The sequence below is a fragment of the Balaenoptera ricei genome, chromosome 11, assembly GCF_028023285.1.
Source record: "Balaenoptera ricei isolate mBalRic1 chromosome 11, mBalRic1.hap2, whole genome shotgun sequence".
Lineage (NCBI taxonomy): Eukaryota > Metazoa > Chordata > Mammalia > Artiodactyla > Balaenopteridae > Balaenoptera > Balaenoptera ricei.
The window spans coordinates 10,043,828-10,064,673 of record NC_082649.1 but is presented as its reverse complement, the minus strand read 5'-3'; the positions used below and the strand labels follow the sequence as shown (position 1 = coordinate 10,064,673).

The following is a 20,846-nucleotide window of genomic DNA, read 5'->3' as shown; positions in this document are numbered from 1 at the left end:
GGATAAAAGACTGCAAGTCACTGGCTTTAATCTGGTGGCAAAATGGTTCAGCCCAACTCAGCAGTAGCAGAAACTTGCAACTCTTTTTTAGTGCTTTATTTTATTATTTTGTTGTAAAAGCACCAGTAGTAGGTAAACAACCTTATTAACTGCCTCTTTAGCCCCTTTCCTTCTCTGCTAAGCCAAAGACCCCAAGGGAATATACCAGAGTTTGATAGCAAAGGAATAATTCTTAATTTCTCTGGGTCAGAAAACAATCTCGATCCTAAAAGGGACTCTTCTCAGTCCTTTCCAAGACCCCTCACATCATATTCTGAACCTGGAACATACAAGTGAAGGATTAATAGTTCCAAACGGAGACCATAGACTACTACAGCATGCCACAAAAACTGTCACAGCCTCCTCCAATAAAGTCCTCTTTCCCCAGTGCCAAATCCAGAGGCAAACATTTCAGGGGTGACGAGAAAACACAGGGTTAAAAAAATCAAAATCACCAAGACAGGAAAATTACACTCCAAAGAACTTGGCTACCTTGGCACATTCAGTTACCATCCCATCGGTCATAAAATATGGTTCCTTAGCCAACACATCTTGTTTCTTTATGCAGAGTTTTCTCTTTTGTTCAAACTTCTCAATAATGTGTAAAATAGTCATTATCTGAAGTTTCTCTTTGTTCCAGCACACACACACACACACACACACACACACACACTTTGTTTGATTTAGTTCCATTTTCAGGGGTTGAGTTTCCTAAAGAAAAAGGTATTGATATCATGTTCTTTTTAAACTTATTTTGAAGGAGGATCTTCAGGAAATGCCCTCACTCTTTTTGCACTGGAGTTGCTAGAATACCAAGGGATTCTAGAAAGGAAGAGACACAAGCTTGGAGGGAGAGACTTAGCAGTCTTTCAGAAAAGGCAGCCCCGTGAAGTAAGTGGCGAACCACTTCCTCTGGGTGATAGTGACCATCTACTAGTAACAGGAGGTGAGGTCTGCCTGTGAATCTGCAGCAGAGTGGAGACAGCGGACACTGGGTGCTTCCTTTCAGGTAACCCTGACAGGTCTGTTTGACTCCCTGAATCCCTTAGTCTTCTCTGTGGTTCATTTCTTCCTTCTTTCTTTCTCCCTCCTTTCCTTTTCCTTCCTCCCTCTCTCTGGCCCTCTCTCCTTCCCTTCCTTCCTCTATCTTCCTCTCTTCTCCTTCCCCCTTCTTTCTCTCCCTCCTCCACATCAGTTACCCTTTTCACTTAATTCCATCTGGGCCCTTTGGGCACCAGTTCCAGGGACAGCTATCTATCATCAGCCCATATGCATCCTATAGACCATATTATTATTATCATCACTACGGTTGCTTGCCAAGTGCTTGGTCCTGTTCCCAGCTGTGAACCCCGCCCCGCCCCTCCTCGCTCCAAAACCGCAGCAGGCGCATCAACCCGGCAAAATCACCAGAGTCTGAATGTCACCAACAAGTTCCACCCTGCAGTAGCCCCACCAGCAAACCACACCAGCGGAGCCTCGCCAAACCCTCTGCCCCACAGCCGGGGTAGTACCCCGACCCAGCTCTCGGCTACGCCTACGATCATTGTTACCGGTGACAACACATCCTTCTCTTCGAGGAAGGGGAAAGCCCGCGTGCGCCTCCCCGGCGGAGGCAGGGCTCCACGCACGACCCTCCCCCACCTGCTCAACACACACACACGCGCGCACACACACACACACACACACACACCCCTCCTTACTCGGCACACAAAGGGAGCGAGCGAGCGAGCGCCAGGGACCCGGCTGGGTAGGAAGCGGGGCGGAGGGGAGGGCACGGCCGGGAGGGGGAGACCAAAGGAGGGGCTGGGGGCTGAGCCAGCCGGGGAGGAGGGAAGGAAGCGGGGTGGCGGAGAGAGCAAGGCGAGAGCTTCGTCCTCACCTGCCCCCAGGTTGAAGGAGATCCTGGCCTCCGCGAGGTACGGCGTGTCGCTCTTGGAGCGGACTCTTCTGATGGGCCGCCGGTCGATATCGTCCTCCGAAGATGCCGCCATTAACGTGGGAGGCAGGAGCAGGGTCGCCCGGCGAGCTGAGAGGGAGAAGGAGACGGAGAGGGAGGGAGGGAGGGAGGGAGGGAGGCGGCAAAAGGGGAGGAGGGGCAAGGAAGAGGCTCACCCACAGGGCAAGGGGGAGGGCACAGGGGGATGGGAGAGGAAGGGAAAGGGGACGGGGAGGGAGGGGGGAGAGAGAGGGGAAAGGAAAGAAGAGGGAGAGAGAAAGAAAGAGAGCAAAGGAGAGAAAAGGGTGAGGGGAGAGAAAGAAAACCCGTTAAGGATTTGTGGACGGGAGCGGGGCTCAGCCTAGCCCCGGCTTGCGCTCAGGGCTCCCCCTAATTCCACTCGGCCGCAGGGCCAGCGGGTCAGGGCCCCGGACGGACACCCCGCCTCCTGCCCGCAGCCCCGGTTTTCAGCTCTTGGCACAGGTAAGCTAATGCGAAACGGAAGACTCCAAAGCAAGGACGCCCGGTCAGCACTGTGCCCTCTCCCGCCAAGTGCACCTACTCCGCTTGCTTTTCAAGTGCACACGAGGGCCTCCTTAACCCCCAGGGTTCTCTGGGCTGAGGATGCCCGACCAGATAGCCCAGCTTCAGCTTTCCTTGCGGGAGTTATTATTCCTGGGGTGCAAGCCTAGGCCCAGCTGGTCATGGAAGAGAGCACGCTATATCCAGTACCCCTCTGCTCCCTCTTCCCCAGCCTGGAGCTCAAACAGAGGTGGAACCAGATCTGGACTCCCTGGAAGCTCTCTTGCAGGTCCCCGTTGAGCCCTAGAGGTGGAGGACAGAGGGAAAGTGTACATAACTTTGGGGGCAGTTTGGCAGTAAAGTTTCTAGAGTTGATATTCTGAATGTAGACTAGACATATTCATGCAGAATCGAGTGGCTTTCTTACCACCACGGGTTTCTAGGATATGTTTATCTCTACGCAAGTACCCATTCAACTTTTTATTTGGCGATCTAGAGCATGAAAATAGTCTTTGGATTGGACCTGTAATCTCTATAACTCTCTACCATTGTTTCTGAAGGAGAGGGTGAAGATCAAGGGCACCTTACATTTCTTTGAATGTTTGCACTGCAACCTTCCCATGTTATACAGCAGACAAACCGAGAAAGGTTTCTGGAGTATGAGTCAGAATGCTTTGCTTCTCCTACTGAACCTACTGATGGGCTCAACTCTTTGATGGCAGCTTCAGTCACGTCTTTTTGTGCCCTGATGTTGCCACATTTCTTTCTAATAAGAGCCCACCTGGAGTACACAGATAAATGTTACCTTGATTCCCTCCCTGCTACAAAGGAAATCTCAGTGTCAATTCATGCCCTTCAGTCTCAGAGGATGAAGTGCTGCTTCAGCTCTGCAAGACTTCCCTCTCCATTTCACCTGTCATTTCTAATTCTCACCCTGTGTCCTTGCGCCGGCCCTAGAATCTTCAGTCTCTTTACACTGGTCTCTTACTTCACACATAGGTAGTAAATCTCCATCTGCCCTATCCTTGCTGCTTCCTCAATCTCTACCATGCTATTTCTCTCCCATTCTGTTTACCCTTCCTGTGGAACTCTTGGCCCCACAGGCTGCATTTTTTCACTCTTAATCCCCTCCTTGCATCCCTACCACTACTTTTTATCCCCACCACTCAGACAAAGTTACTTTAAAGGTCATCAACATCCTTTCAACAGTTAAATCCATTTCTTTCTTGAGTAATCTGTCCTTCTTGAAATAATCTCCTCCTTTGGCCTCCCTGTACTAGACTTAACTTCCTAACCGCTAGATTTCTAATAGCCGTTTCCCTGCGTGTTAATTTGAAAATGCATATCCTGGCATTCAGGGCCCTTTATGACCTGATTTCCATCTGGCTTTCCAAATTCATCTCTCATTATTTCCCTACCGTCTGTTCAGAGTTGTCCAAACAAGCCTGACTTATTTCTGCATCTGTACCTTTCCTTCTTTTGTACACCACGAATTTCTCCCCCATAAACTTTCCATGTTCTCCCTCAGGAATGTGAGATAACTGGCCCACTAGTCTGTGGCATGAATCCAGTACATAGTAAATGCTCAATAGATATTCTTTTAATAAAAAAAGAGAGGAGAGGGAGAAAGCAAGGGAACAAGGAAGGAGAGAATAGGAAAAAAGGAGTGAAGGAGGGTTATGTAACTAATGAGTAAATGAGTAGCTAAATTGGGGACCAAATCCATGCCTGACTTCAAATCCTGTCTTTAACCAGTATATTGATTTGCGAAGTATATATATTTGGTTGACTATCCAAATTTTAAATTCATTTTCTATGATATTTGCCTCCTTATTTCCCATTTATCTCTGTTAAACATAGATTAAAAATGGATGCCTCCTATCCCAGGAGGAACAACAGGGGTACTTGGCTTGTCAAATGAACCATGAAGGTTAATGCTTTTCGATGATTAATCAGGCTGCAAACCAATGTGATTTTAACATTTAGGTGCAAGCTCTAAAGGACGTGCAAAAGTAAGGAAATAAACTCAAACAGTTCTGAATATTGTATAAACTATACCTCTCTTTGAATTAATGCAGTGCTATTTGATTGTTCAAATTGTTTGGGATTCCCCAACCCCTTGTATTTTCATTCATCACCCATGTCTTTAAAAAAAACAATAAAGTCATCTGAAGGAATACCTAGTCTTAGCTTTCTCTATGTTTCTTTGATATTACATAATAATGGTTCTTCATAAAGAGAAGTAAATATTTGAATTTCTGTTTCTTATTCATTCAACATTTTAGAGGATTAGGAACTAATAATGCTACAATTTTAGGTTTACCTTTCTTCAAAAGAGTTTAAATGTACTTTCATATTATCTCTTTCATATGGACTATTGCTATTGAAATAATTCTAGATATATTTTTTCAAAAGAGACATAAAAATACTACATCTATCCCCGTGTTCTTGAATTATTTTATGATATTTTCATTTCTGACTATTACCTTCCATTTTTTTGGCTTCCATAATTTACTGTCTTCTTTGTCTCATCTATGTTTTCCCATTATCTTTTCACTTTGCCTCTTTTTTTCTCTCCCATATTTCTTAGTTTTTTATAATTCCCCTACAAAGTCAATCCCAGATCATGTATCTCACTCTTATCCTGTATGAAGGATTCACTCCTTTATGAAGTTTTTACTCTTGTGGGCTTGTCCCAATGTTTCCACATTCTTTATTCTTGGATTCTTTTCATATATATGACCTCTTGTCATAAAATATCAGACTAAGTAACATCAGGGAAAGAGCCCTGGGGTGGGAATCAGGGCTGCTGGAGGCTGTTCCCAGTCCTACCACTACCTCACCAAGTACCACTGGGTAAGTCACCCTGTCCCCTCAGCTAGAGAAGTGCAAATGTCCTCTGGCACAAAAGCAGACACATAGGTTGTAGGAACAGAATAGAGCACCCAGAAATGAACCCACGCTTACACAGTCAATGAATCCATGACAAAAGAGGCAAGAATACACAATGGGGAAAAGACAGCCTCTTTAATCAGTGGTGTTGGGAAAACTGGACAGCTACCTGCAAAAGAATCAAACTGGACTACTTTCTCACACCATATACAAAAACAAAAACAAAAAACAAAACCCAAAAAACTCCAAATGGATTAAAGACCTAAACGTAAGACCTGAAACCATAAAACTCCTAGAAGAAAACATAGGAAGTATGCCCATTGACAACAGTCTTAGCAATATTTTTTTGATATGTCTCCTGAGGCAAGGGGAACAAAAGCAAAAATAAACATATGGGACAGCACCAAACTAAAAAGCTTTTGCACAGTGAAGGAAACTATCAACAAAATGAAAAGGCTGCCTACTGAATGGGAGAAGATATTTGCAAATGATATATCTGATAAAGAGTTAATATCCCAAATATACAAAGCACTCATACAACTCAACATAAAAAAATAATCAACTCGATTAAAAAATGAGCAGAGGATGTAAAATAGACATTTTTCCAAAGAAGACATACAAATGTCCAGCAGGTCCATAAAAAGATGCTCAATATCACCAATCATTAGGGAAATGCAAGTTGAAACCACAGTGGGATGTCACTTCATGCCTGTCAGAATGGCTTTTATTGGGGAGACAACAAATAGCAGGTGTTGTCAAGGATGTGGAAAACAGTGTGGAGGCTCCTCAGAAAGTTGGAAATAGAACTACCATGCAATACAGCAATTCTACTCCTGGGTATTTGTCCAAAGAAAACAAAAATGTGGATCTGAGGAGATATGTCCAACTCTATGTTCATTGCAGCACTGTTTACAGTGTCAAGGATGTGGAAACAACCTGGGTGCCCATCAGTGGATGAATGGATAGAGAAAATGTGGTATATATATTCAGTGGAATATTACTCAACCATAAAAAAGAATGAGGTCTTGCCATTTGTGACAACATGGATGGACCTGGACGGGATGGAGAAAGACAGATACCATGTGATCACATTTATATGCAGAACAAATGAACAGACATAACAAAATGGAAGTGGAGTTGTAGATGCTGAGAACAGACAGGTGGTTGCTGGGAGAAGGGGTTGGGGAGTGAGAGAAATGGGTGAGGGAGATTAAGAGGTATAACTTCCAGTCACAAAATAAATGAATCATGGGTAAGATATGTACATTGTGGGGAATATAGTAAGTAACTATGTAGTATCTTTGTATGGTGACATATTGTAACTAGACTTATCAGTGGTGACCAATTTGAAATGTATAGAAATATGGAATCACTATGTCATGCACCAGGAACTAACATAGTGTTGTAGGTTAATTATACTTCAAAAATAAACAAACAAATGAACTCATAGAAAAAGAGATCAGATTTGTGATTACCAGAGGTGGGAGTGGGAGGGGGAACTGGATGAAGGTGGTCAAATGGTACACACTTCAGGTTATAAGATAAATAAGTACTAGGGATGTAATATACAACAGGATAAATATAATTAACACTGCTGTATCTCATATATGAAAGTTGTTAAGAAGTAAGTGCTAAGAGTTCTCATCACAAGGTAAAATATATTTCTTTTATTTTGTATCTATATGAGAGGATGGATGTTCACTAAACTTATTGTGGTCATCATTTCATGATGTATATAAGTCAAATCATTATGCTGTGCACCTTAAACTTATACAGTGCTGTATATATCTCAATAAAACTGGAAGGAAAAAAATGCAAGCATCAGACAACATGACCTTAAGGCCCTACCGAACTCTGATACTCTATAAGTATTTACAGCTATTCTTGTATCTCTACTTCTTTCCATAAATATCCATGGCATATTTTGTCTCTTACTCTAAGAAAATACATTGTTCCTTTGATTTGTAACCAATCATATTTAGGAAACCACATGGTATCCATACTTCTCTCAAGTGATTTCATATCATACAACTCTGTTTTATGTAACTATACATCCTTTAGAATCTGTTTCTTTTTCCTCATACTGTTTGCATCAGGTGGCAACACCCATATGATTGTTGGTGGTTTGCCTGTGTGTGTGGATGTGTGGATGTGAGTGTGTATATAGAAAGGATTGAATTCAACCATGACCTCAACAACTTCCAAATACAGTGGGTTTTTCTGTTTGTTTGTTTTTTGTTTTTGTTTTTAAGATTGCTCTTTTTGAATGTGATTGCTGACTCAGGATAAGGGCCGTTTTTGGTTTTTTCTGGTTTTTTTTTTCCCCTAAAGCCAGTCAATATTTTAACACTAAAGACACTTATATGCATGTTATATCCAGAGCGAGTCAGAAAAAGAGAAGCAGCACAATAAGGGGCTCAAAAAATAACATTTTATAAATCTATCACCGGCATGGAAGAGGATGGAGATGGGGAGGGGAGGAAGAAAGAAGAGTGTAATATTTCATCCTGACTAACTCTTCAGGTGAGAGAAGCTTATCCTTTAAAAATGTTACTCAAAGTGTGCTTCTAGGACACCTCTGCATCAATATCACTTGGAATACTTGTTAAAATGTACATTTTCCAGGCTCCCAACGTGGATCTATGGAATTTTGAGGGGATGAGACCGGGGTACCTAGATTTTCAAAATATTCTTAACTATGTCCACTCACATCACTTGTGTTCAATATTATACTGGACGTCTTGGCCAGGGCAATAAAGTAAGTAAAAGAAATTAAAAAGGTATAATAACTGGAAAGCAAAAATACAATAAAATTGTGATTAGACATATATGTTATAATTGTATATGTACATAATCCATAAGGATCTGGACTATTATAAATAATAAGTGAATTTTACAGCATCACTGGATATAATAGCAGTATAAAATAATGATTTGTTTCTATATACTAGCAAAATAGAACATGTAATTTAAAAAGGACCATTTGCAATAGCATCAAAACCATCAAATATCTATGAATAAATCTAACAGTTGGTGAGCAAGACTTCTACATGAAAACCTACAAAAAAATTCCTAAAGGAAATTAACACAACCTAAGTAAATGGGGAGTGGGGTGAATATACCATGCTCATGCTCACGGATTGAAAGGCCCACTACTGTTAAGGCATCAGTCTCTTCAAATTGATCTATAGATTCAATGAAACGCCAATCAAAATCCCAGCTTTTTTTTTTCCTTTCAATTTGACAAGCTGATTTTAAAATATATATGAAAATGCAAAGGGCCAAGACTAGTCAGGACAATCTTGACAAATTAAAAAATAACTGGACTATTTATAGTAGAAGATACCAAGACATTATAAAGGTATAGAATTCAAAAACAAAGTAAGATACAGTAGTTCCCCCTTATCTGTGGTTTTGCTTTCTGGGTTTTAGTTAACTGTGGCCAATTGCAGGCTGAAAATATTAAATGAAAAATTCCAGAAATAAACACTTCATAAGTTTTAAATCGCATGCTGTTCTGAGTAGCATGATGAAATCTTGTGCCCTCCCATTCTGTCCAGGCCAGGATGTGAAACATCCCTTTGTCCAGCATATCCCAATCTTAGTCACTTAGTAGCCACCTCAGTTATCAGATCTACTGTTGCAGCATTGCAGTGCTTGTGTTCAGGTAACCCCTATTTTACTTAATAATGGCCCCAAAATGCAAGAGTAGTGTTGCTGGCAATTTGGATCTGCCAAAGAGGAGCCATAAAGTGCTTCCTTTAAGTGAAAAGGTGAATGTTCCTGACTTAATAAGGAAGGAAAAAGATTATATGCTGAGGTTGCTAAGATTGACAGAAAGAACAAATCTTCCATCCTTTAAATTGTGAAGAAGGAAAAAACAATTTTGCTGTTTTACCTCAGACTGAATAAGTTCCAGCCATAGTGTGTGATAAATGCTTAGTTAAGATGGAAGAGGCATTAAATTTGTACAATAAGATATTTTGAAATACAGAGAGATAGATCACATTCACATAAATTTTATTAGTCTATTGTTATAATTGCTCTCTTTTATTATTAGTTAATGTTTTTAATCTCTTACTGTGCCTAATTTATAAATTAAACTTTAATATAGGTATGAATATATAGGAAAAAAACAGTATATATAGGGTTCAGTACTATCCAAGGTTTCAGGCATCCACTGGGAGGCTTGGAATATATCCCCCACAGATAAGGGTGGACTACTGTAAATGGGCCAATGGAAGAGAATCTAAAACTAGGCCAATATATAAATAGTCACCTGACTATGACAAGAATCCCACTGCAGTACTGTGGGGGAAAAGATGGACTTTTCAATAAATAATGCTCAATCACTTGAATATACATAGAGTGGAAGAAAATAAACTTTGATCCCTACGTCACAGCATACACAAAATTCAATTCCAAACGGATCATGGACCTAAATGTGAGAGGTAAACAATAAAGTTTCTAGAAGAAAAATTTTTAGGAGAAAAATATTTTGTCACATCAACAAAGATTTTTAAACAGGACATAAAAAGCACTAACCATAAAAGGATAAATAGGTATTTTGGTGCCATCAAAATTAAAAACTTCTTTTCATCACTAGACAATTAAAAATGCAACATACCAAAATATGTGGGATGCAGCTAAAACAGTGTTAACAGGGTAGTTTATAGTTCTAAGCATTTATATTAGAGAAGAGTAAAGGTCTCAAATCAATTATCTAATTTCCTAACTCAGGAACTTAGAAAAAGAAGGGAAAAATAATCCAAAGCAAGGAGAAGGAAGCAACTAATAAAGATAAAAGCAGAAGTCAATGAAATTGAAAACATAAAGAAAACAGAAAAATAAATAAAACGAAAAGCTCATTATTGAGGAGCTTCAAGATGGCAGAAGAGTAAGACATGGAGATCACCTTCCTCCCCACAAATACATCAGAAACACATCTACATGTGGAACAACTCCTACAGAACACCTACTGAACGCTGGCAGAAGACCTCAGACCTCCCAAAAGGCAAGAAACTCCCCACGTACCTGGGGAGGGCAAAAGAAAAAAGAATAAACAGAGACAAAAGAATAGGGACGGGACCTGCACCAGTGGGAGGGAGCCGTGAAGGAGGAAAGGTTTCCACACACTAGGAGCCCCTTTGCGGGCAGAGACTGCGGGTGGCGGAGGGGGGAAGCTTCGGAGCCACGGAGGAGAGCACAGCCACAGGGGTGCGGAGGGCAAAGCGGCGAGATTCCCGCACAGAGGCTCGGCGCCGAGCAGCACTCACCAGCCCAAGAGGCTTGTCTGCTCCCCCGCCGGGGCGGGCAGGGCTGGGAGCTGAGGCTTAGGCTTCGGAGGTCGGATCGCAGGGAGAGGACTGGGGTTGGCGGCGTGAACACAGCCTGAAGGGGCTAGTGCACCACAGCTAGCCGGGAGGGAGTCCGGGAAAAAGTCTGCAGCTGCCGAACAGGCAAGAGACTTTTTCTTGCCTCTTTGTTTCCTGGTGCGCGAGGAGAGGGGATTCAGAGCGCCGCCTAAACGAGCTCCAGAGACGGGCGCGAGCCGCGGCGATCAGCACGGACCCCAGAGACGGGCATGAGACGCTAAGGCTGCTGCTGCCGCCACCAAGAAGCCTGTGTGCGAGCACAGGTCACTCTCCACACCGCCCCTCCCGGGAGCCTGTGCAGCCGCCACTGCCAGGGTCCCGTGATCCAGGGACAACCTCCCCGGGGAGAACACACGGCGCGCCTCAGGCTGGTGCAACGTCACGCCGGCCTCTGCCACCGCAGGCTCGCCCCGCCTCCGTACCCCTCCCTCCCCCCGGCCTGAGTGAGCCAGAGCCCCCGAAGCAGCTGCTCCTTTAACCCCGTCCTGTGTGAGCGAAGAACAGATGCCCTCAGGTGACCGACATGCAGAGGCGGGGCCACATCCAAAGCTGAACCCTGGGAACTGGGCGAACAAAGAAGAGAAAGGGAAATTTCTCCCAGCAGGCTCAGGAGCAGAGGATTAAATCTCCACAATCAACTTGATGTACCTGCATCTGTGGAATACCTGAATAGACAATGAATCATCCAAAATTGAGGAGGTGGACTTTGGGAGCAAGGATATATATATATTTTTTTTCCCTTTTTCTCTTTCTGTGAGTGTGTATGCATATGCTTCCATGTATGATTTTGTCTGTATAGCTTTGCTTTTACCATTTGTCCTAGGGTTCAGTCTGTCCATGATTTTTTTTAGTATAGTTTTCAGTGCTTGTTATCATTGGTGCATTTGTTTAAGTGGTAAATTTAAGAAAATTGAAATCGTATCAAGTATCTTTTCCGACCACAACGCTATGAGACTAGATATCAATTACAGGAAAAAATCTGTAAAAAATACAAACACATGGAGGCTAAACAATACACTACTTAATAACCAAGAGATCACTGAAGAAATCAAAGAGGAAATCAAAAAATACCTAGAAACAAGTGACAATGAAAACACGACAGCCCAAAACCTATGGGATGCAGCAAAAGCAGTTCTAAGAGGGAAGTTTATAGCAATACAATCCTACCTCAAGAAACAAGAAACATCTCAAATAAACAACCTAACCTTACACCTAAAGCAATTAGAGAAAGAAGGAGAAAAAACCCCAAAGTTAGCGGAAGAAAAGAAATCATAAAGATCAGATCAGAAATAAATGAAGAAGAAATGAAGGAAACGATAGCAAAGAGCAACAAAACTAAAAGCTGGTTCTTTGAGAAGATAAACAAAATTGATAAACCATTAGCCAGACTCATCAAGAAAAAAAGGGAGAAGAGTCAAATCAACAGAATTAGAAATGAAAAAAGAGAAGTAACAACTGACACTGCAGAAATACAAAGGATCATGAGAGATTACTACAAGCAACAATATGCCAATAAAATGGACACCCTGGAAGAAATGGACAAATTCTTAGAAATGCACAACCTTCCGACACTGAACCAGGAAGAAATAGAAAATATGAACAGACCAATCACAAGCACTGAAATTGTAACTGTGATTAAAAATCTTCCAACGAACAAAAGCCCAGGACCAGATGGTTTCACAGGTGAATTCTATCAAACATTTAGAGAAGAGCTAACACCCATTCTTCTCAAACTCTTCCAAAATATAGCAGAGGGAAGAACACTCCCAAACTCATTCTATGAGGCCACCATCACCCTGATACCAAAACCAGACAAAGATGTCACAAAGAAAGAAAACTACAGGCCAATATCACTGATGAACATAGATGCAAAAATCCTCAACAAAATACTAGCAAACAGAATCCAACAGCACATTAAAAGGCTCATACACCATGATCAAGTGGGGTTTATCCCAGGAATGCAAGGATTCTTCAATATACGCAAATCAATCAATGTGATACACCATATTAACAAATTGAAGGAGAAAAACGATATGATCATCTCAATAGATGCAGAGAAAGCTTTCGACAAAATTCAACACCCATTTATGATAAAAACCCTCCAGAAAGTAGGCAGAGAGGGAACTTTCCTCAACATAATAAAGGCCATATATGACAAACCCACAGCCAACACTGTCCTCAATGGTGAAAAACTGAAACCATTTCCACTAAGATCAGGAACAAGACAAGGTTGCCCACTCTCACCACTATTATTCAACATAGTTTTGGAAGTGTTAGTCACAGCAATCAGAGAAGAAAAAGAAATAAAAGGAATCTAAATCGGAAAAGAAGAAGTAAAGCTGTCACTGTTTGCAGATGACATGATACTATACACAGAGAATCCTAAAGATGCTACCAGAAAACTCCTAGAGCTAATCAATGAATTTGGTAAAGTAGCAGGATACAAAATTAATGCACAGAAATCTCTTGCATTCCTATATACTACTGATGAAAAATCTGAAAGTGAAATTAAGAAAACACTCCCGTTTACCATTGCAACAGAAAGAATAAAATATCTAGGAATAAACCTACCTAAGGAGACAAAAGACCTGTATGCAGAAAATTATAGGACACTGATGAAAGAAATTAAAGAGGATACAAATAGATGGAGAGATATACCATGTTCTTGGATTGGAAGAATCAACATTGTGAAAATGACTCTACTACCCAAAGCAATCTACAGATTCAATGCCATCCCTATCAAACTACCACTGGCATTTTTGACAGAACTAGAACAAAAAACTTCACAATCTGTATGGAAATGCAAAAGACCCCAAATAGCCAAAGCAACCTTGAGAAAGAAAAATGGAGCTGGAGGAATCAGGCTCCCTGACTTCAGACTATACTACAAAGCTACAGTAATCCAGGCAGTATGGTCCTGGCACAAAAACAGAAATATAGATCAATGGAACAGGATAGAAAGCCCAGAGATAAACCCACGCACATATGGTCACCTCATCTTTGATAAAGGAGGCAAGAATATACAGTGGAGAAAAGACAGCCTCTTCAATAAGTGGTGCTGGGAAAGTGGTGCTACATTTTACATTCATGTAAAAGAATGAAATTAGAACACTCCCTAATACCATACACAAAAATAAACTCAAAATGGATTAAAGACCTAAATGTAAGGCCAGACACTATAAAACTCTTAGAGGAAGACATAGGCAGAACACTCTATGACATAAATCACAGCAAGATCCTTTTTGACCCACCTCCTAGAGAAATGGAAATAAAAACAAAAATAAACAAATGGGACCTAATGAAACTTAAAAGCTTTTGCACAGCAAAGGAAAACATAAACAAGATGAAAAGACAACCCTCAGAATGGGAGAAAATATTTGCAAATGAAGCAACTGACAAAGGATTATCTCCAAAATTTACAAGCAACTCATGCAGCTCAATATCAAAAAAAAAAACAACCCAATCCAAAAATGGGCAGAAGACCTAAATAGACATTTCTCCGAAGAAGATATACAGATTGCCAACAAACACATGAAAGAATGCTCAACATCCTTTATCATTAGAGAAATGCAAATCAAAACTGCAATAAGATATCATCTCACTCCGGTCCGAATGGCCATCATCAAAAAATCTAGAAACAATAAATGCTGGAGAGGGTGTGGAGAAAAGGGAACCCTCTTCCACTGTTGGTGGGAATGTAAATTGATACATCCACTATGGAGAACAGTATGGAGGTTCCTTAAAAAACTAAAAATAGAACTACCATATGACCCAGCAATCCCACTACTGGGCATATACCCTGAGAAAACCATAGTTCAAAAAGAGTCATGTACCACAATGTTCATTGCAGCTCTATTTACAATAGCCAAGCAACCTAAGTGTCCATCAGCAGATTAATGGATAAAGAAGATGTGGCACATATATACAATGGAATATTACTCAGCCATAAAAAGAAACAAAATTGAGTTATTTGTAGTGAGGTGGATGGACCTAGAGTCTGTCATACAGAGTGAAGTAAGTAAGAAAGAGAAAAAGAAATACCATACGCTAACACATATATATGGAGTCTAAAGAAAAAAAAAAAGGTCATGAAAAACCTAGGGGCAAGATGGGAATAAAGACGCAGACCTACTGGAGAACAGACTTGAGGATACGGGGAGGGGGAAGGGTAAGATGGGACAAAGTGAGAGAGTGGCATGGACATATATACACTACCAAATGTAAAATAGATACCTAGTGGGAAGCAGCCGCATAGCACTGGGAGATCAGCTGGGTGCTTTGTGACCACCTAGAGGGGTGGGATAGGGAGAGTGGAAGGGAGGGAGACGCAAGAGGGAAGAGATATGGGGATATATGTATATGTATAACTGATTCACTTTGTTATAAAGCAGAAACTAACACACCATTGTAAAGCAGTTATACTCCAATAAAGATGTTAAAAGAAAAAAAAAAAAGCTCATTATTAAAAAAACAAAACTAATAATATTGATTAAATTCTAGCAAGGCTAACAAAGTTAAAAATAGAGAAGATACAAATCACCAATATCAGGAATCAAAGAGGGATTATCACTATAGGTCCTATATCCATTAAAAGGATAACAAGATTGTGACCACCTAGAGGGGTGGGATAGGGAGGGTGGGAGGGAGGGAGATGCAAGAGGGAAGAGATATGGGAACATATGTATATGTATAACTGATTTCACTTTGTTTAAAAAAAAAAAAAAAGGATAACAAGAGAACACTACAAAAATCTGTATGCTCATATATTCAACAACATACACTCTTTAAAATAAAAACATCACTAGGAGAGTGGAAAGGCAAGCCAAAGAATGGGAGAAAATATTTTCAATTTTATATATGACAAAGAAATTGTAACCAGAATATATAAAGAATTTCTAAGTCAATAATGAAAAGACGAACAATTCAACTCAAGTTTCTAATAAATGGACAAAAGACTTGAATAGACACTGAACAAAAAGATGATATCCAAATGTCCAATAAGCATAAGAAAAGATGCCTAGCATCATTACTTAAAGGTAAATTCAAATAAAAACCTCAATGAGATGTCACTACACATCCACCTATCTGGCTAAACCTTAAAAATCCTTCAGTGCCAAGTTTTGGTTCAGATGTGGAGGAATTGGAGCTCTCATACATTGCTGGTGGCAATGTAGAGTTGTAAAATCACTCTGGAAAACTGTTTATACACATGGTATACCTATGTTTATACATAGGTAAACTTACATATACCCTAGGACATGGACAAGAATGTCCATAGCAGATTTATTCATAATGTCCCCAAACTGGAAACAAAGCAAATGACCATCAATAGGAAAATGTACAAAAATGTAATATCTTCATACAGTGTCATACTACATAAAATTGAAAAGGAACAAACTATCACTATAAGCAACAGCATGGGGCTTCCCTGGTGGTGCAGTGGTTGAGAATCTGTCTGCCAATGCAGGGGACACGGGTTCGAGCCCTGGTCTGGGAAGATCCCGCATGCCGCGGAGCAACTAGGCCCGTGAGACACAACTACTGAGCCTGCGCGTCTGGAGCCTGTGCTCCGCAACAAGAGAGGCCGCGACAGTGAGAGGCCCACGCACCGCGATGAAGAGTGGCCCCCGCTCGCCGCAACTAGAGAAAGCCCTCGCACAGAAACGAAGACCCAACACAGCCAAAAATAAATAAATAAATAAATAAATAAATAAATAAATAAAATGTAAAAAAGAAAATAAACTTGTTTAAAAAAAAAAAAAAAACACGGATGAATCTCATAGTCATGATATCAGACCTGAGAGAGTATATACTGTAAGAATATGTATATATTCCATTTATGAAGTTCAAGAAAAAACAAAGCTAACATATAGTGATAGAAGATTGATTACAGAGACATTGTTTTGGAGGGGCACAAAGGAACCATGTGGAATGTTGGAAATATTCTATATCTTGATCTGGGTGGTGGTTATACCTTTTAGAAATGGTGGTTACTTTTGTAAAAGTTCATCAAGTTATACATTTTATATTTGTGTACATCATTCTACATAAGTTTATATCATTAAAAATAAATTTTAGAAAGCTTCCAGCTCACAGAATTATGCTTACTTTAACAAAAATTTGCAAGCTACCATCAGCTACACGTTTGGGAATAAAATAGTTACATCATTCTTATAAACAAATACATCCTGGTGAAAATAATAGTATGTGGAATATCATACTTATTTGATATCAACCATTATCAATTTAAAAATAAATTATCAAGCTCTTTTTTGACAGTGAAAAAAGCTTCCAGCTTATTAAGATACAAAATGCATTTGAGAATTATTGCATTTAAGTACCAAACAGTTATAAAACCACACTACTAATAACAATTAATTTAATTTAATTTGACTTGATTAATTAAAATAATTTCTTAATGTCTTGGGCCATCTTTGTGAATACCAACCTTCCACGGTGTTGAAATTCTATAAGTTTTGTTTCTGTTTCAGCCTTATTTTTAGCCTATCATCGTACTTATCTCTTACAACCATAATCTTTTAGATATTCTGCTCCCAGCATTGTGTGCTGCATTAAAACCAATGAAAAATAACCAGATTGGAAATGTATACAAGGAATAAAGAAAGAATGTTGACAGTGGACTTCTTGTTATGCCAGAAACAAGGCAGCATTCCCCCCAAATAATGGAGGCATGTCACAAAAATACAGGAGCCAGCTTGAAGGTCTTGCATTGGGACAGTTTGAGCACAAAAAACAATTAAGTTCACCAATGAATGATAAACCATTATTATAATACACAGATATTCTCTCTCTTCCTCTCTTGTTCCTCTCTGTCTCTGTCTCTCCCTTCCTCTCTCTCTCTCTCTCTCTCTCTCTCTCTCTACCTATCTTTACATATACAGTTTTATACTCCTCTCTGGATAGATCAATTGATCCATCTATCGATAGATAGATAAAGAGACATTAGAGACGAAACAGCAAATGATAATCAAATGAAGTCAAATGTTATCAACAGGCAAATCTGAGTAAACGGTACATAAGTATTTTGCACTATTTTATTTTTGCAACTTTTCCATAAGTTTTAAATTATTTCCAATAAAAGTTTAAAAGTACTAGTAAAAACATGTTTATTTCTTTCTATTGACAAAAGTTTCCAAGGGTTAGAGATGATGTCCCATCTTGCTTTAAATCTTTCTGAAAAATTATCATTGTCTTGCATCCCCCAGGCTGCGGATAAATACAGTATTGATCTTAAGGGTAACTGATTCTGCATTTATGCTAGAGGTGTTTGAATTTTTGTTAAAAAATGGATTCTGGTATAGTATTGTCAAACACATGAAGAATCTGGGCTGTATAGATGAAGTATATATGTTACTATTTGCATATCTAACATGAGTTAGAAATATAAGAACCTTTACACCTTGCAATTAAACCCAGTATGATGTCATTATTTAGAGTGATGTTACTGAAAATCATTCATGTAGAAAATACAAAATGCAAATAATGAAGATGAATGTTATTAACTACACTATGAAGCCAACAAGATTGCAGCAGTAACCTGCATATCTTAAATAGGTTTAACACAAATGTACCAAAAAGGGCTTTTGTGCTTTTTATTATAACTAAATTTAGTATGTAGCTGCTGAGATATTTTTTCTTTTCTATACATATGCATGCTTTGCTAGAGAACCAAGAATCTGAGGAACTGTTATCGGTACATCTTAGTTCTCTCTGCTTAAACTTGTAATTAAGGGAGCTGTCCATTCTACACAGTTGTGGTGTTGATTCCTTTTTCTATCTGGCTAATTTTGCGGGGTCCACAAAGGAGCGGGGATAGCTGCCTAGTTTTTACCACTGCTCCCCAACATCCCAGCTCCTCAGTGCTCCTACTGGCCCCAGTTTGGGTCTTCAGTGTTGTGCAACTTCGGGTCGCTGTGCACCATTCACGTCCTAGTCCATGGAAATAGAATTATGGAATCGTGAAGGCCACAACTTGTGCAGTCATACCCCAAAGGTGGTGGCTTCCCAAAGAGATGGTTCCATGCCTGGGCACTCAGGCCAACCCTGTTTCCTATACCCATATGGGTCTAACATTGACTTTGTTCTGACTCTTCTTTTAAGGCTTGAACACCTAGCTCTCCTTGAATTGCTGCCTGGCTAAAGATGAATGCAATACTATTTAATACTATTGGATAGCTACCATAACAACGCATAGTGGCTTCTCCCCCAGAAGGACTACTATTTTGGTTTATGTAAAATTGTGCCTAATTTGAAAGCTACTTAACTGATATGAGATATATTAGCAACACCTGTTCAAGGATGGAGACCCTGTTCTCTATGTTTCTGGAGATTTTTCTGCTTCCATAAAAACTCGTATGTTGTGATGGCCAGCCCCCAAGATGGTGCCCAGTGATCCCCGACACTTGGTATTCACGCCCTTGTGTCGTCCCATCCCACATTCAATCAGTGTTGGTCTCTGTGACCATTAGAATATGGTGGAAGTGATGGTGTATCATAAAACGCATTGCAGCTTCTGCCTTGCTTTCTCTCTGGGTCTTGGGAGAAGCCAGCTACAATGTCACAGGGACACCCAAGAAGCCTATGAAGAGGCTCATGCGGCAAGAAACTGAGGTCTCCTGTCAGGCGCCGTTTGCACGAGCCACCTTGGAAGCCCCAGCTAAGCCTCTGTACGACTGCAGCCCTAGCCAGCGTCCTGAGTGTGAACCACCCAGACTCTGAGCCAGAACTGCTTAACTAAGACATTCTTGAATTTCTGACCTATAGAAACTGTGAGATAATAAATGTTGCTGTTTTAAGCCACTAAGTTGCGGGGTAATGTGATATGCAGCACCAGGTAAGTAATACACATGGGTTCTCAACAGACTGAGACCATCAATATGAATGCTTAGATGCCATCTATGTCTACCACAAAACCCAAATCTTAACCAGTTTGATGGATTATTTGGCAAGTTCTAAGACAGAAGATCCAAACAAAAATTAAGAAAACATTATCAAATGACGGTACAAATGTTTCCGCTGGAAAACCTTTCTATTCTTTCTCCTCTCCAATCACTGCCTGTCTAAACTCTGCCCATCTTTTATGGCTGAAATGTTTTTATTCCCATCCCCAATCCAGCACCAATGTGAGAAGGTGGTATTTTCCACTTTATCTCTACCTGTGGCACTTTGTAATTTTCCCTTTGTATGAATATATAAATAATGTGGATGTTATTTTCCTTCCAGACAATATGAAATAAAAGTTAACTACACAGGCTTTGAGGTTAGCCTGCCTGAGTTTGTACTCCAATTCCATACTTCATAGTTGAATGATTTCATGCAAGTCACTTACCTCTTCTCCATCTATATGATGGGCCTTACATAGTACCTACTTCTTAGGGTTGCTATGAGGATTCAAACATGTAAACTATGTAAAGTCTTTAGCAAAGGAAATTCCCAATAAACATTTATTATTTTAAAACTATTATTCCTAGCCAGCTCCAAGTAAAGCTGTCACTGTGAAATTAAACCTTGGCATAATTCCCAAGCTTAATGCTTATTAGATGTTGGAAAAAAGTTAGTGAGCTCTCCAAGCTTTAGTTTCCTTATATGTAAACTAGAAATAAAATAAACTCTCTCACTGGGCCTTGGGAGGATAAAACATTACATAATAAATGTAAAACACCGAACACAGAGCCTGACAAATGGTAGGCGGGCAACAAATGTTCGTTGCTTCCTTCGCTCTCAGCTTCTTAAAGTAGATACTGTGCAGAGTGGCTGGGGGCTGGCTGCTAAAACATGCTAGATGCAAAAAAGAAAATGTGTTTCAGGCTTGGTGTGTTGAATTGAGTTGGACATAAACCTAAACAGCTTTCTATTGTTGAACATGCCTGGTTAAGATACACAAGTCACTTCTCCAGTCTTGCTTAATAGTACAGGTAATGTTAAACCTTATTTATTTTATTTTCAGTTATTTGTATTTTCTGCTTGGTCAGTTTTCAATATAGTTGCTGTAATTAATGACATAGTTTGAAATCTAAAGATTCTAATATTTCTAATTCTTGTTCAGTGAACAAAAGGGTGAC

At 40.2% G+C, this 20,846-nt stretch overlaps 1 protein-coding gene across 1 annotated transcript in view; it reads right to left on the bottom strand.

The window, feature by feature from the left end:
* Positions 1–281: 281 nt before the first annotated feature.
* Positions 282–20,846, bottom strand: part of LOC132374261 (phosphatase and actin regulator 1-like) — a 36,746-nt gene continuing 16,181 nt past the window's right edge. The window contains exons 2-3 of the mRNA XM_059937769.1: positions 1,919–2,065; positions 282–319 (exon numbers count right to left, since the gene is read on the bottom strand). Coding sequence (XP_059793752.1) covers positions 282–319; positions 1,919–2,065 — 185 coding nt within the window. The remainder of the gene's footprint in view (positions 320–1,918; positions 2,066–20,846) is intronic.